The sequence below is a fragment of the Myotis brandtii genome, unplaced genomic scaffold (genome assembly GCF_000412655.1).
Source record: "Myotis brandtii unplaced genomic scaffold, ASM41265v1 scaffold78, whole genome shotgun sequence".
NCBI classification, from domain to species: Eukaryota; Metazoa; Chordata; class Mammalia; order Chiroptera; family Vespertilionidae; genus Myotis; species Myotis brandtii.
The window spans coordinates 2,132,228-2,145,802 of NW_005371131.1; the positions used below are offsets into that span (position 1 = coordinate 2,132,228).

At 50.2% G+C, this 13,575-nt stretch overlaps 1 protein-coding gene across 1 annotated transcript; it reads left to right on the forward strand.

The window, feature by feature from the left end:
- The first annotated feature begins 1,125 nt into the window (after positions 1-1,125).
- Positions 1,126-13,066, forward strand: LOC102246303 (apolipoprotein L2-like). Its single transcript, XM_014530857.1, has 7 exons — positions 1,126-1,159; positions 1,341-1,633; positions 3,744-3,811; positions 7,750-7,791; positions 7,978-8,086; positions 10,688-10,808; positions 12,069-13,066. Exons 5-7 carry the CDS (start codon positions 8,056-8,058, stop codon positions 12,943-12,945), a joined length of 1,029 nt encoding a protein of 342 aa, XP_014386343.1. The 5' UTR covers positions 1,126-1,159; positions 1,341-1,633; positions 3,744-3,811; positions 7,750-7,791; positions 7,978-8,055; the 3' UTR covers positions 12,946-13,066.
- The last annotated feature ends 509 nt before the right edge of the window (positions 13,067-13,575 follow it).

Here is a 13,575-nt window from a genome sequence, read left to right on the forward strand (position 1 = left end):
GCCAGGAGAGTCTGTTCACCGAGCCCACAGACATCTGTCTGGGGTCTTTTCTGCATTCTTATCAGAGGGCCCTTTGGACAACAGGACTCCGCTCCTTTGGGTCTGGCGTGATTCTGCACCTTGCAGGGGGTGTGGGGTGACCAGCGGCAGTCAGGACAGTGAAAGGGAGAGGAACCAGGAGGAAGGCAGGTTACAGGAAAAACAAGACAAAAAATAACTGTAAACAGGGCCAGAGGCCAACTGTGACACTTGCTATGAGTCTTGGCCCCTCCCCTGAGTTGCCTGGTGCAAGGCACGCCTCTCCCCTCACCTTGGCTTCCTCTTCTCTGAAACCAGCCCTTTGCTGGGGGGTCATGTCAGGCTCTGCTGTGTGGTCCTCATGCAATACCATCATCACTCTGCCGCCCCTCCCTGAAGAGGGGGGAGGTGGCCATGGCAACTCATGGACATTGGTGCGGGATGAGCAGGCCTCATGGAGGGGCCATGCTGGCCTCTGGGGTCCATGCCCAGCCCCCGCCTGGAAAGGGGGTCGGGGGGCAAAGCAGAAAAGCCCAACAGCTGCACCGCTTATAGGCAGAGCCATTTCCCTCCTGTTTCTTGATCTGTAAACTTGTGCTCCCACAGACGGCCATGACCACCAGGGAGGGCCTCCTCGGGCAGGTCACTGTGGTTCTGAGGCACTGACCCTGCCACCAGGGACAGGTTCACAGAGGCCTGATCTAAAGGGTCAGGGGAGAGGCGGACACAGTGGCCTTGGGCTTCCCCCAGGGGGGGGAGGAGAGCCTGCAGGGGACAGTGGCCTCTGGGAGAGGAAGATGCTGGAGGGCTTCTCAGAGGAGGTGATCCCAGAGTTGGGCTTTGAAGGATGAGCATGTTGTTCCAGGTGGAGAAGCAGGTGCTCCTGGCAGAAGGACCTACAAAAGCAAATGTCTGGAAACAGCCTGGGCGGGGCCTTCAGTAGGAGCAGGGACCAAGGCAATGCAAGGAGGCAGTGAGCATCTGCTGTGCTCAGGGTTGTGCTCATTGCTGGGGACAGAAGGGTGACTAAGGAGAGCATTTGAGGGAGTGTGTGGTGGGGATGAGAGAGAAATGTTGTGGGGACAAGCCCATGGGTTGGAGGGAGAAATTTACCCAGGATCCCACTGTCTGTCTGTGGCAGGTCTTCCTTCTAGAAACCTGAGGGAGGCAGGATGGGCTGAGTGGAGAAGGACCTCGGAGGTCAGACCTAGGGTTGCTCTAAGGCAGTGGTTCTCAACCTTGCTGCACATTAGAATCACCTGGGAATCTTTTTAAAATCCTGACTTCTGGGCCTCGTCCTCCAGAAATTCTGTCTGTGGCAGGTGTTCCTTCTAGAAACCTGAGGGAGGCAGGATGGGCTGAGCGGTGAAGGACCTGGGAGGTCAGACCTGGGGTTGCTCTAAGGCGTCAGCAGGCAGGGTGGGGCTTGCCTGGCGCAGTGCAGGTTGGGTAATGTGGTTGATCGTGAGCTTCTCAGAACCTGGGCATTTGCTTTTGGTTTTGCTTTCCAGATACCTTGGACCCAGAGGTTTTTGTGCAGACACAGCTGCGGAGTGGATGTGCACAGCTAAGAACAAGTGGGTCTTGTCTTAAATCTTCCAGCGGGAGATTCTAGGTAAGTTGGGAGGGTAGGAGCCCCTCCCATCTTCTCATCCTCACACGTTCTAAGACAAGGATCTTGTCACTATTGTATAGAGGAGGGAAAACGAAGATGGGGGGGTGGTGGTAATGGGTCAAAGGGCACATGTAGCAGTGACAGAGCCCGGATTGGAACCAGTTTTGTCTGATGTTCCTCCCCACCCCAGTGCCCCTAAATAGTGGAGAGGGAGGGGGACACTGCTCAGGTGGGTTCACGTCCTCCCGCCAGCTCAGCTAGACCTGGACTCCCTGAGACAGGAGCCAGTGACCCCAAAGGAAAGGGGATGTGGGGGGAAGCAGAAAAGGTGGGGGACGGTAGTTAAGAACCTCTGTTCCTTGCGGCCTGGCTGCCCTGAGGCTGATGGGGGCAAAGGATTTCCTTTGAGATTTCAAATCATGACATTGTTTCACTCACCCTTTCAGCTTAGTGCCGGGACTTGTGGGAAACTGAGGCCCTGAGAGTGGAATGACTGGCCCCGGGTGCCACATTGAGACGCTGAGCAGGAGGTGGGTGGGCTCTGCCTCCCTGCTCTTGGCCGGCCTCGCTCATAACCGTGGGGGGATGGGAGACGTAGGAGGTGGTCCTGTGTGTCTGAGCTGGAGGAGACTGAGCCTAGATCCCTGTATCTGTACAGCAGAGACACACCTGGGAGCTGTTGCCTTATTCACACCACATCCCTCCTTAGCCTCCAGCATCAGGAGGTGTGGGCTCTACTCTGCCCCCAGGAGCTGCCTGACGCTGGGCAAGTCCCTTCCCTGAGAATGATTTCTTTTTTTTCTTTTTTCTTTCTTTCTTTTTTTTTATTGCTTAAAGTATTACAAAGAGTATTACATATGTCTCCTTTTTTTCCCACCCTTGACAATCCCCTGGCCTCCCCTACCCCCCAGTGTCTTATGTCCATTGGTTATGCTTATATGCATGCATACTCCTTGCTGCCTGGCTGCCCTGAGGCTGCCTTCCCGGGGCTGCTGCTGAGGCTGATGGGGGCAAAGGATTTCCTTTGAGATTTCAAATCATGACATTGTTTCACTCACCCTTTCAACTTAGTGCCGGGACTTGTGGGAAACTGAGGCCCTGAGAGTGGAATGACTGGCCCCGGGTGCCACATTGAGACGCTGAGCAGGAGGTGGGTGGGCTCTGCCTCCCTGCTCTTGGCCGGCCTCGCTCATAACCGTGGGGGGATGGGAGACGTAGGAGGTGGTCCTGTGTGTCTGAGCTGGAGGAGACTGAGCCCAGATCCCTGTGTCTGTACAGCAGAGACACACCTGGGAGCTGTTGCCTTATTCACACCACATCCCTCCTTAGCCTCCAGCACCAGGAGGTGTGGGCTCTACTCTGCCCCGGGAGCTGCCTGACGCTGGGCAAGCCCCTTCCCTGGGAATGATTTGTTCCTGTGTCTCCCCATGTTTAAGAATTTGGGTTCAGTCTCTCCTTGTTGATCCGTAGGCTCCTGTGTGCTGTGGTCAGCGAGTCACCTGTGGTCTGCGTACCTACTGCACACAGTGCCCCGGCCTCTCACAGTGTTCTGCCTTGGTTGATGGTAGCCTTTGCCGTCTTTAATTGTTAAGAAGTCAAATCAGTCAAAGTTTTCCTTTTTGGCTTCTGGGATTTGCGTCTTGATTAGCTATGTTTCTGCAACTCAACATGAGTTTTAACATTTCTTTCCCCACGTTTATAGTTCTCCTTTTGGTTTTACATTTAGATTCCTTTGGGATTGATTGACTTTTGAGGAAGCTTTTGTGTTTGTTTGTTTCTTTGTTTTATAAGACCTCAACAGAGGATATTTTTCTCCATTGATTTTTAGAGAGAGTGGAAGGGAGGGAGGGAGGAAGAGGGAGAGTGAGACAAACATTGATGTGAGAGATGCATCAGTTGTTATCTCCCACATGTGCCCTGTGCCCTGACCTGGTTTGGGGATGTATCCTGCAAACCAGGTCCGCGCCCTTGACCAAGAATCAAACCCTCCACCCTTCAGTGCACAAGCTGATGCCACACCCACTGGGCCACACCAGCCAGAGCTGTGCTAGCTTTTTGTTTCTTCTTCCTCCTCCCTTTCGTCTGCACCTGTGTCTCCTTCCTAATGCAGGACAGATGTAATGGTACCTACAGCCTTCAAGGAGCCTCCGGTGCAGGAAGCAAAGTGCCTGGCAGCAGGTAGTGAGCAGGAGTGGGAGGGGCTGGACAGAGCTGGGCCCGAGCCCCAGACCTGGGTGCCCCACCTGGGGGAGGGGTGGCTTTGGGATGTCCTGCTCAAGGCCAGGCGTCAGAATCAGATTTTCAAGTTCCTCTCTTCCTCTTTCTCCTCATATAAAAATGTGATGGCTGCAGGAAGGAGACAGGGGGAAATAAATGGAACTCTCAGAAAGCTGATAGAACTGCCAGAAATACATTAAATCAGTGGGGGAAATTTGTGTGAAATCTGAGTCATAGTTTTTTCATCAAGGGAGGGAGGGAGGAAGAGGGAGAGTGAGACAAACATTGATGTGAGAGATGCATCAGTTGTTATCTCCCACATGTGCCCTGTGCCCTGACCTGGTTCGGGATGTATCCTGCAACCCAGGTCCGTGCCCTTGACTGAGAATCAAAACCTCCACCCTTCAGTGCACAGACCTTCACCACAGGGGCAGGGTTGTAGAAGCTTTTTGTTCTTCCTCCTCTTCTTCATCTGCATCTTCATCTGCATCTGTGTCTTCTTCCTAATGCAGGACAGATGTAATGGTACCTACAGCCTTCAAGGAGCCTCTGGTGCAGGAAGCAAAGTGCCTGGCAGCAGGTAGTGAGCAGGAGTGGGAGGGGCTGGACAGAGCTGGGCCCGAGCCCCAGACCTGGGTGCCCCACCTGGGGGAGGGGTGGCTTTGGGATGTCCTGCTCAAGGCCAGGCGTCAGAATCAGATTTTCAAGTTCCTCTCTTCCTCTTTCTCCTCATATAAAAATGTGATGATGGCTGCAAGGAGACAGGGGGAAATAAATGGAACTCTCAGAAAGCTGATAGAACTGCCAGAAATACATTAAATCAGTGGGGGAAATTTGTGTGAAATCTGAGTCATAGTTTTTTCATCAAGATCAACAAGAAAACCAAATGGAGTGAAACCGTGGTTTGCTGTGTGGTTGAGTGGCTGGTTGTTCTGTGTCCCCGACAAGGGACACACCCCAGGCTTGAGCCATCAGTGCCAGGAGCGCAGAGGGTACCCGGGGTCAGGAGGGGCAACAGACAATAGACCTGGCCCTGTGTTTACAGATACAAATGGTACACAGTTCAAAGGTTATTAAAAGAATGTGAACCATTATTTGTAAAGTCTTAGAGCATTCCCAGGCGGAGCAAAGACACACAGGTGAGCCACCTTAGGATCAGCTATTAATATACTGGCAAGTCCCTTGGCTCTGTGTCAGGCAGGTCTCAGGAGGGGTAGTTGATAAATGCTGTTTTGCTTCTTAAAATAATGCCTACTGACAATCAGCATTTCCTTTCTTCCCTGGACTCCAAGGCAAGACAGTAGTCCCGACACTGAGAGAATCCTCTCCATGGGAAGGTCTCTTTCCATCATGATGGTTCATAGAACTGACATGATCCAGAGTGTTTTCATTATTATTGATTTTCAGTCGAGAGAGAGAAACATCGATTGTTCCACGTATTTATGCATACATTGATTGATTCTTGCATGTGCCATTCATATGTGCATTGTATTATGGAACCCACACACTTGGCATACTGGATCAATGCTTTAACCAACTGAGCTACCCAGCCAGGGCCAGAGCCCAGGATTACAGTATGGCCCCATCCCAATGGTCACCAAGACAAGGTGGACACTGACACTTCCTAAGAAAGAGCCCTCCTAGCGCTGTGAGACCACACTACCCAACCAAAAGGTTGATCATCCACGCATCCTTCAACTTGACTTGGCATCAAAAGGGGGACCGTGGATGAAAAATGGGTTCTATGCCAAGTAACCTCACAGGGTGATGTGATCATAAATTTCTAGCTGGGCAGGTCATGGCTGGGGTCACATCCCAGGCATATACTTTTTAGTAAAAGGTTTGTTTTCCTTAAGCAAGCCCTGTCCATTGTTTCTGTGCATCTAGGTGAACACACCTTTGAAATAACCACTCTCAAGAGCGCAATCTGGCCTGGCTGGTGTGGCTCAGTGGTTGAGTGTTGGCCCATGAATGAAAAGGTCACCAGTTCAATTCCTAGTCAGGGCACATGCTCGGGTTGTGGGCTTGAAACCCAGCAGAAGGCATGTAGGGGGCAGCCACTGGATGCTTCTCTCTCATCAATGTTTCTATCTCTCTCTTCCATTCCCTTCCGCTCTGTAAAGTCAATAAAAACATTTCTGGTTGTTGTTTTTTAAAGAAGAGACCACACTCTTATTGACTGTCCTGAAATCCAATCCCCACCTGTTTTCTCCCAACTTCATGTAACCTTCCTTACATCCCCTCCTTCATTTCAAATGCAGAGAAGATGCTGAGACACTGTTATTCTCCAGAGCATTTTAGATCTCACGCAGTTTGGATCAAATAAACTTTCCCAAAAATCCTTTAAGAAAAATTACAGCGTTAAAAATGAAGGGCATTCTGGCCCATGTTCTAACCTGCATGACCCTTGAGGACACTATGCTGAGTGAAATAAAGCCGTCTCAGGAAGATAAACATTGTGTGATTCCACGTATATGAAGCACTCAAATCCGTAGAGATGGGAAGTAGAAAGGCAGTTTGCAGGGCCTGGGAGGTGCGGGAATGGGGAGTTATTATTTAGTGGTTATTGAGTTTCTGTTTTATAAGATGAAGAGGGTTCTGGAGACTGGTTGCACAACAGGGTAAATATAATTTAACACTATTGAACTGTACCCTTAAATATGGTTAAGGTAGCCCTAACTGGTTTGGCTCAGTGGATAGAATGTCAGCCTGCGGACTGAAAGGTCCCAGGTTCGATTCCGGTCAAGGGCATGCACCTTGGTTGCAGGCACATCCCCAGTAGGAGCTGTGTAGGAGGCAGCTGATTCTCTCTCATCGATGTTTCTAATTCTCTATCCCTCTCCCTTCCTCTCTGTAGAAAATGAATAATATGTATATTTTTTAAAAAGACAAGAAATAAAAAATGTTAAAAAATAATGGTTAAGGTGGTAAATGTTATGATTTTTAAGATGTGTGTGTGTGTTTAAAAAGTACTATGAACTGGGAGATGGAAAAGATGGACACCTCATATCCTGTGAGCATTAATGTAAATTGGTGCAATTTGTTTGCATTAGAGTGTGGCTTTAGGCATAAAGGAATTTTATATGGTGATATCCTCTGTCCCAGTCATTCTATTTATTAAATATCTTAAGGGAAGCAATCTCAAATGCAGACGAACTTTTATGTCTAAAGGATGTTTCTGCACTATTTTCACAAAGAACTGGAAACAAGATAACATCTACCAGTGGGCATGGGAAGCAGAGAGGACCAGGAAGCGTCAGGAGGGCTGGGCAGCCCACAGCAGGGCTGCAGGGCTGGGGCCAGGGCCGCAGGACCCCAGGGCCTTAGGGCATGAGGAGAGTCTTGAAGCAAGAGGGGTGCAGGCTTGGGAAGCTACAGCCCCAGGAATTGATCAACACAGATACTTGGCATAGGGTGCAAGACATCGTTTGGGAATGAGAAGAGTCATTTGCAAGTAACACAGATGCATTAATAAACGTTTTTGTATATAAAAGAGAGTTGAGCGTAGTCCTCACAAACATGGGATTGGGATCAGGAAGACTTGGGCTGGAGTCCTAGCTCTAGCACTACTGTGAGACTTGGGCTAACCCAAGTTTAGGTGAAAACCTAGACTTTGTGATGGTTTCCTCCACGTTCCAATGGGAGCCACCATGGCGCCCACCACGTGAAATGTGTGAGAGTATTTGTTGCGGAAACTCGAAAGGAGGCTGTGGTAGACACACCATCAATATTAGCTGAGTGATTAGTCAACACAAATGTCCTCAACCTCAAATCATTTCCAAAACATTCCTCTCATCTTTCTTCCCCATGTTTGTGTCTGGTGTTACTGCCTCTTTGGTTTTATGACTCCTCAGCTGTGTGTTTCCTTGTCTGAGGATCTTCTCCTTGTGCCCCCACAGGACAAGGGGACTGTCACTGGGCTTGGAGTGGGCTGGAGTGAGGTGAGTACCTTCTCTTAACTAGCAGCTGGCAGAGCCCAGCAGACAGGGAAACACAGTGGATTGAGTCCATCTTGGCACTTGCGGCCTTCCTTCCCTGAAAGAAACACCAGAGACAGAGCCCCTTGCTGCTCCCTGTTGCTCAGCTGGCTCACCTCCGACCCCACAACTTGTTTTCTCTTCCCCAAGGGTGAAGCAACACCTCCTTCCAGCTGGACACAGACTGGTGAGCTGAAGGGGAAACTCTCAGATCCCACTGCTGACACCATGACCTCAGAAGCTGACGGGATCTGCCCAGGTAGTCAGCTTCCTCCTCTCTAGCTGGTTCCTGCTTATGATCTAGAATTGAGGGAGGCACCTCCAAGCGGCTTAAGCTACACAAGAATCAAGAACCTCCAAGGGGATTGATGAGTGTCCCTGAGCCCCCAAGAGGGTCAAGGGGAGTTCCCTCAACCAGGAGTCTATGTGGGGACCTCCTTCCTAGCTCTCTCCTCAGGCTGCTCACTGCCTCCCATCTTCTGCAACTCATGCAATGTCTCCAACCAGGCCAGGACAGCCCATGGGAGGTGGGAATTTCTTGTTCACTGTACCTGGAACCTGCTAGCTCCTGTAGAAACCTTCCCCTCCAGAGAACTGCCACCTCCCACAGCTGTGCTGGGTCCCTGACCTGTGCTCCAAATTATAAACACCTGTGTACCAGGTGTGACTGTCAGGCAGGAACTTCTTCTGTTGATCTCAGATACCCCTGCAGAGGCCCACTTTGTTATTTCCCACACCCACCCACATCCTAGCCAACAAATACACAGATGCAGTGCTCTGGGTTCCCTCCATCTAAACCCTGGTTTACTTTCTCCCTCAGGGGGTGAAGCAAGAAAAGGAAAAAACAAATCCCCCCCCCCCCCCAGGAGAGGATAAAACTTGTTCCTGTTGCAGCATAAGGGAGGAGAGGACAGATCAGAAGCCTGCAGCTCCTGAGCAGTCTCTCAGGTCCCTGAGGGAGGGCTGGAGCTGGTGGATTCCTGAGGATAAATAAGATGACCTCTTGTTTAAGGAGTGGGCGAGGGTGGGGTCAGTGGTGCCCAGGGGAGCTGTGGCCCCTGAGACCAGCCTGGAGGTGGGAGAGCTGATACTGATTGATCACAGGATTAGAGCTGAGGCTCCAACCCCCACCCACCTGAACACACCCCCTCCACTGCCCACCTTGGAGCACAATAATCAAAGCTCTCACATCAAGAACCTTGGATAAAACAAAACAAAGCAAAATAAATGGCAAAAAAAGAATGAAGAAGATATGACACTGAGTGTTATGTCGGAGAGAGCCCAGGATCGGATACATGCAGACATGTGACGAGATAATGGACTCTCCCTGGCATTTCTAACAGATCAGCATGCCAGACACAGATACAGGCTTCTCCCTGAATCCACAACGACCCCCACACAGATACTGACTCATTCCTGAATACCTGGCTGACCCCCTGCAGCTGAAACTTCCTCAGCTGAATACCTCAGCTCATGTCCCTGCCCCTCACCCAACCACAGTATAAAAAAAAACGCCCCCCTCCCTGTTGGCGTGAATCCATGTGCCCTGTCCTTGGGGTTACGTGGGTCTCCCGGGGATGCAGAATAAACTTTCCTTCCTTCCTTCCTTTTCTGATCAACTCTCTTTATTTCCTTCGCCGCCTCCTGAGCCACCTAACCTAACAGTAACCTATAGGGTAGAACGCAGAAATCACATGAATTTTTGAAACATAAGGATGCTTCGACCTAATGTAAGGAAATATATGACCAGTGATCTTCGATTGCACCTTTGAGCTTTCTGCTTCTTGGCTTGGGCCTTCTTTTCCTGTCTGAGTTTCACTTTCTTTGTCTGTGAAATAAGAATAATATGTCTTGTGTGTTTATGGCAGGAGAAACATTTCCATCCTGGCTCTGCACACACAAAACATACACCAGTCCCCAGTCCCTTATCTGCATTTCCAGAGTCACCAAATCCCTGAAAGTCACACATTTTTTAAAAGATTTATAAAAGTTATTGATTTATACAGAGAGAGAGACAAAGAGAGAGAGAGAGAGGGAGAGAGAGAGAGAGATAGAAACAAGTGGGGGAGGGAAAGTATTGGTGCCTCTCCCCCTTTTCATAAGGACACCATTCATGTTGGATTAGTCCCACACTTATGACCTCATTTAACCCTAATTATAAAATACAGTCACATGGGGCCTGGCCATTGTGGCTCAGTGGTTGAGTGTTGACCCATGAACCAAGAGGTCACTGGTTCGATTCCCAGTCAGGGCACATGCCTGGGTTGCTAGCTCGACCTCCAGTAGTGGGCATGCAGGAGGCAACTGATTGATGCTTCTTTCATATCGATGTTTCCATCTCTACACTTCTCCCTTCCTCTCTCTCTAAAAAGCAATAGAGACATATTAAAAAATAAATGAATAAGTACAGTCACATAGGTGTCAGGCCTGCAATATATAAATTTGGGGCGACAGTTCTGTCCATAACACCAGGTGACTCAGCAAAAGTTCCCCAGAGTTAAAAAATAAGTCCCCCGTGCCCTGACTGGTTTGGCTCAGTGGATAGAGCGTCGGCCTGCGGACTGAAGGGTCCTGGGTTCGATTCCAGTCAAGGGCATGTACCTTGGTTGTAGGCACATCCCCAGTAGGGAGTGTGCAGGAGGCAGCTGATCGATGCTTCTCTCTCATCAATGTTTCTAACTCTCTTCCCCTCTCCCTTCATCTCTGTAAAAAATCAAAAAAATATATTAAAAAAAAAAAATAAGTCCCCCAGGTGACAGCTGCTCAGGAAGGTGAACATTTAACCACTTTGTTTATACTCAATTCCATTTCCGTTCTACCATGATTTCTTCTAACCTTATTCTTTTTTCTTTCCACCTAGAGGGCGAAGACTTTGTTGATGTGGTTGAGTATTTAATGGACCCAAGGGACAAAGAGAAACTGCAGCGCCTGCTGAGTGATGAATCCTGGGAGAGATTTGTGGCTGCGGCCGAGCTGTCCTGGTAACCTCCAGGGGATGCCTATGTTGTCACCCCATCTTCCCTGCATCTAGATTCCTCTGGCAGGCACACTCCTCCAGGCAGGATCCTGAATTTGGGGTTGAAGAAGTCCCTTCTCAACAGTCCGTGAGGAACATTTCCTTCATATCATTCGTTGGCAGAGAAGGGCCTCAGGATGAGAACAGATGAGGCCTGCAGAGGGAGGGTTACATGACCTTGGGCCTGTTACTTAACCACTCTCTGTCTTACTCATCTGTTCTATTTCATTGTGAGGAAAATAAGACAATGCGTGTGAACTGTTTAGCCTAATGACTGACACATAGTAGGTGGACACTTGACATGAACTTTTAAAAAGATGCTGGGAATAGACAGGGCTCAAGCTTCTTCCTGTTGGATGTGAGAGCCACGCCGGACTTCCTGTGGGACAAGCCAGGAAAATCCTGGCACAGTTTGTGTCCCTGGGGATTGTGGCTAGAGAGCCTGCTCTCCCTAAGAAAGGGATTGTACAGACTCTGCAGGGTCCTGCTGGCCTGGAAGGCGGAGAGCTGGAGTGAAGCTGGACCATGTTGGGTTGAATCCTGACTGTATCTCTGCCCGGCTCTGGGGCTCTGGGCTTTTGTCATCTCCCTTTTCAATGGAATAGCAAGTCCATCTGATAGGACTATGGTGAAGGCCTTGGGGTGAACTGCAGGGTCCAGGGCGAGGAAGTAAGTGCATTCATCCTGTCCTGGAGTCCTGAGAGGCCTGGAGCAGGGGCAGAGCCCGGGGTCTGGATGGAGCAAGGGTTGTCCAGGTGGGAGGATGGTAGGAAGGCTTGGCAGTGGGGCTGGGACTAGAGTGAGGCAGCTGAGGCACCTGGCACAGGACTGATGAGGCCAGGGCCCTAGTGGATGGCTGCGCAGGGGGTCAGGGGGCACATTTCTTCCTTCCCTGATTTGATCCCCTCTTTGCTGGGGGTAGAGGGCCCTGGGTGATTATGTCCTCCAACCCTGTCTGCCAGCTGGAGGGCTCCTGACCTCCCTGTGGGACCCTCTTCTATTCTCCATGGAGTAACCCTGACCCGAGGGAAGGCAGTGAGGCTTAGTGACCGCTTCCAGTCAGAACGGGGGCTGCCAATGTGGTGTAATCTGAGGGCTTCTGGGTAGATGCACATGTCCCACCATAGAGGACAGGGCTTCCTGCATGAGCTCATCCAATTAGTGGTCTCAGCTCTAGCGATTCATACCCCTGCCTTCGTTAATCACCTGTCCTTCATGATTACAGGGATAAGGCAGATGCACTCTATGCAGACTTGAGCGAGCTGGAAGCACTCATGGCCGAGGAGGACAAAGACATGCCCTCAGCAGAGCAGCTGCATGGGGAGAGCTTTATGAAGGAGTTTCCTCAGGTGAAACAGGACCTTGAGGAACGCATACGAAAGCTCTACGCACTTGCGGATGAGGTTGACAAGGTGCACAAGGATTGCACCATCTCCAAAGTGGCGGCCTCTTCCACCGGCGCTGTGTCTAGCATCCTGACCATCGTTGGCCTGTCTCTGGCACCATTCACAGCAGGGGCTAGTCTGGTGCTTGCGGCAACTGGGGCGGGACTGGGGGCAGCAGCTGCTGTGACCGGTGTGACCACTGGCATCGTGGAGTTCTCTAAGAACAAGTCAGCAAAAGCCAAAGCCAGCCGCCTAGTGCCAACTGGCAGTGACACAGAGAAGGTGGTCGAGAAGGTTCTAAGTCGCAGCACACCCAAAATTGCTTCCTTAGCAGTGAAGTGCTACCAATCCGTGAAAAATATTGTGAAGAATGCTTGTGCCTTCAATCTGGTCAAATCCAATCCTCTCTTAGCAGCTGAGGCCACAAGCGTCGTGCGCACGGGGACAATGTCAGCCCAATGCAGCAATCAGCTGCAGAAAGCTTTTGGAGGCACTGCTCTGGCCATAAGCAAAGGAGCCAGGGTCTTTGGTATCGCCGCTGCAGGTGTTTTCCTTCTCATGGATGTAGTGAACATAGTGCAAGAGTCAGTGCACTTACATAAGGGCGCAAAGGGTCAGTCAGCTAAAGAGTTGAGGCAGCAGGCCCAGGAACTGGAGAGGAGATTGGAAGAACTCACCCGCATTCACGAAAGTCTACAGGAGGACCTGACTTCATGATCCCCAGACAGAGCAGGGAGCAGGGGTGTGTGGGAGACAAAGGCATGGACTGACCTTGTTAGGAAGCATAGTAACCTCCATCTTGGGTAAAAACGGCTGTTTAAATCTTTAACCCTGCTATTCTGGCTTCTGTAAACGTTTCGTGCTTAAATAATAGGGAAAAATAAGACTACTCCCATTCCAGAGAGGCCATAAACTATGCCCCAGAGAGAGTTGTCAGTGCTGGCGCCAGGCCAGGCCTTGAGGTATGGTCTCACGGCCCTGGCCCAGCACACAGGACTTTTACTCAAAAGGTCCGGAAGTCTTGTTCCAAATTCGGAAGACAAAAAGCTGAAAAACGTATAAATAGAAAGGACTCCACCATATTGGGCCCCAGAATTTGAGAAGCAATATTTCCTGTGGGCCTGCTAGTGTTAGCGAAATGAAAAAGACTCCAAATAAATTTGGCTTATTGAGTAAGGCAGTGGATCTCAACCTTGGCTGCACATAGAATCACCTGGGAATCTTTTTAAATCCTGATTTCTGGGCCTCATCCTCCAGAAATTCTGTTTCTTTGTTACTAATGTTGTGGCCCCACCCCATAACAAAGAAACAGAATTTCCGGAGGATGAGGCCCAGAAATCAGGATTT

Excerpts from the sequence above, each read along its gene's own strand:
- LOC102246303 (XM_014530857.1), top strand. The coding sequence starts at position 8,056 with ATGACCTCAGAAGCTGACGGGATCTGCCCAG. Across the intron at positions 8,087-10,687 it reads AGCTGACGGGATCTGCCCAG|AGGGCGAAGACTTTGTTGAT; the intron begins GTAGTCAGCTTC and ends CTTTCCACCTAG. Across the intron at positions 10,809-12,068 it reads GCTGCGGCCGAGCTGTCCTG|GGATAAGGCAGATGCACTCT; the intron begins GTAACCTCCAGG and ends TCATGATTACAG.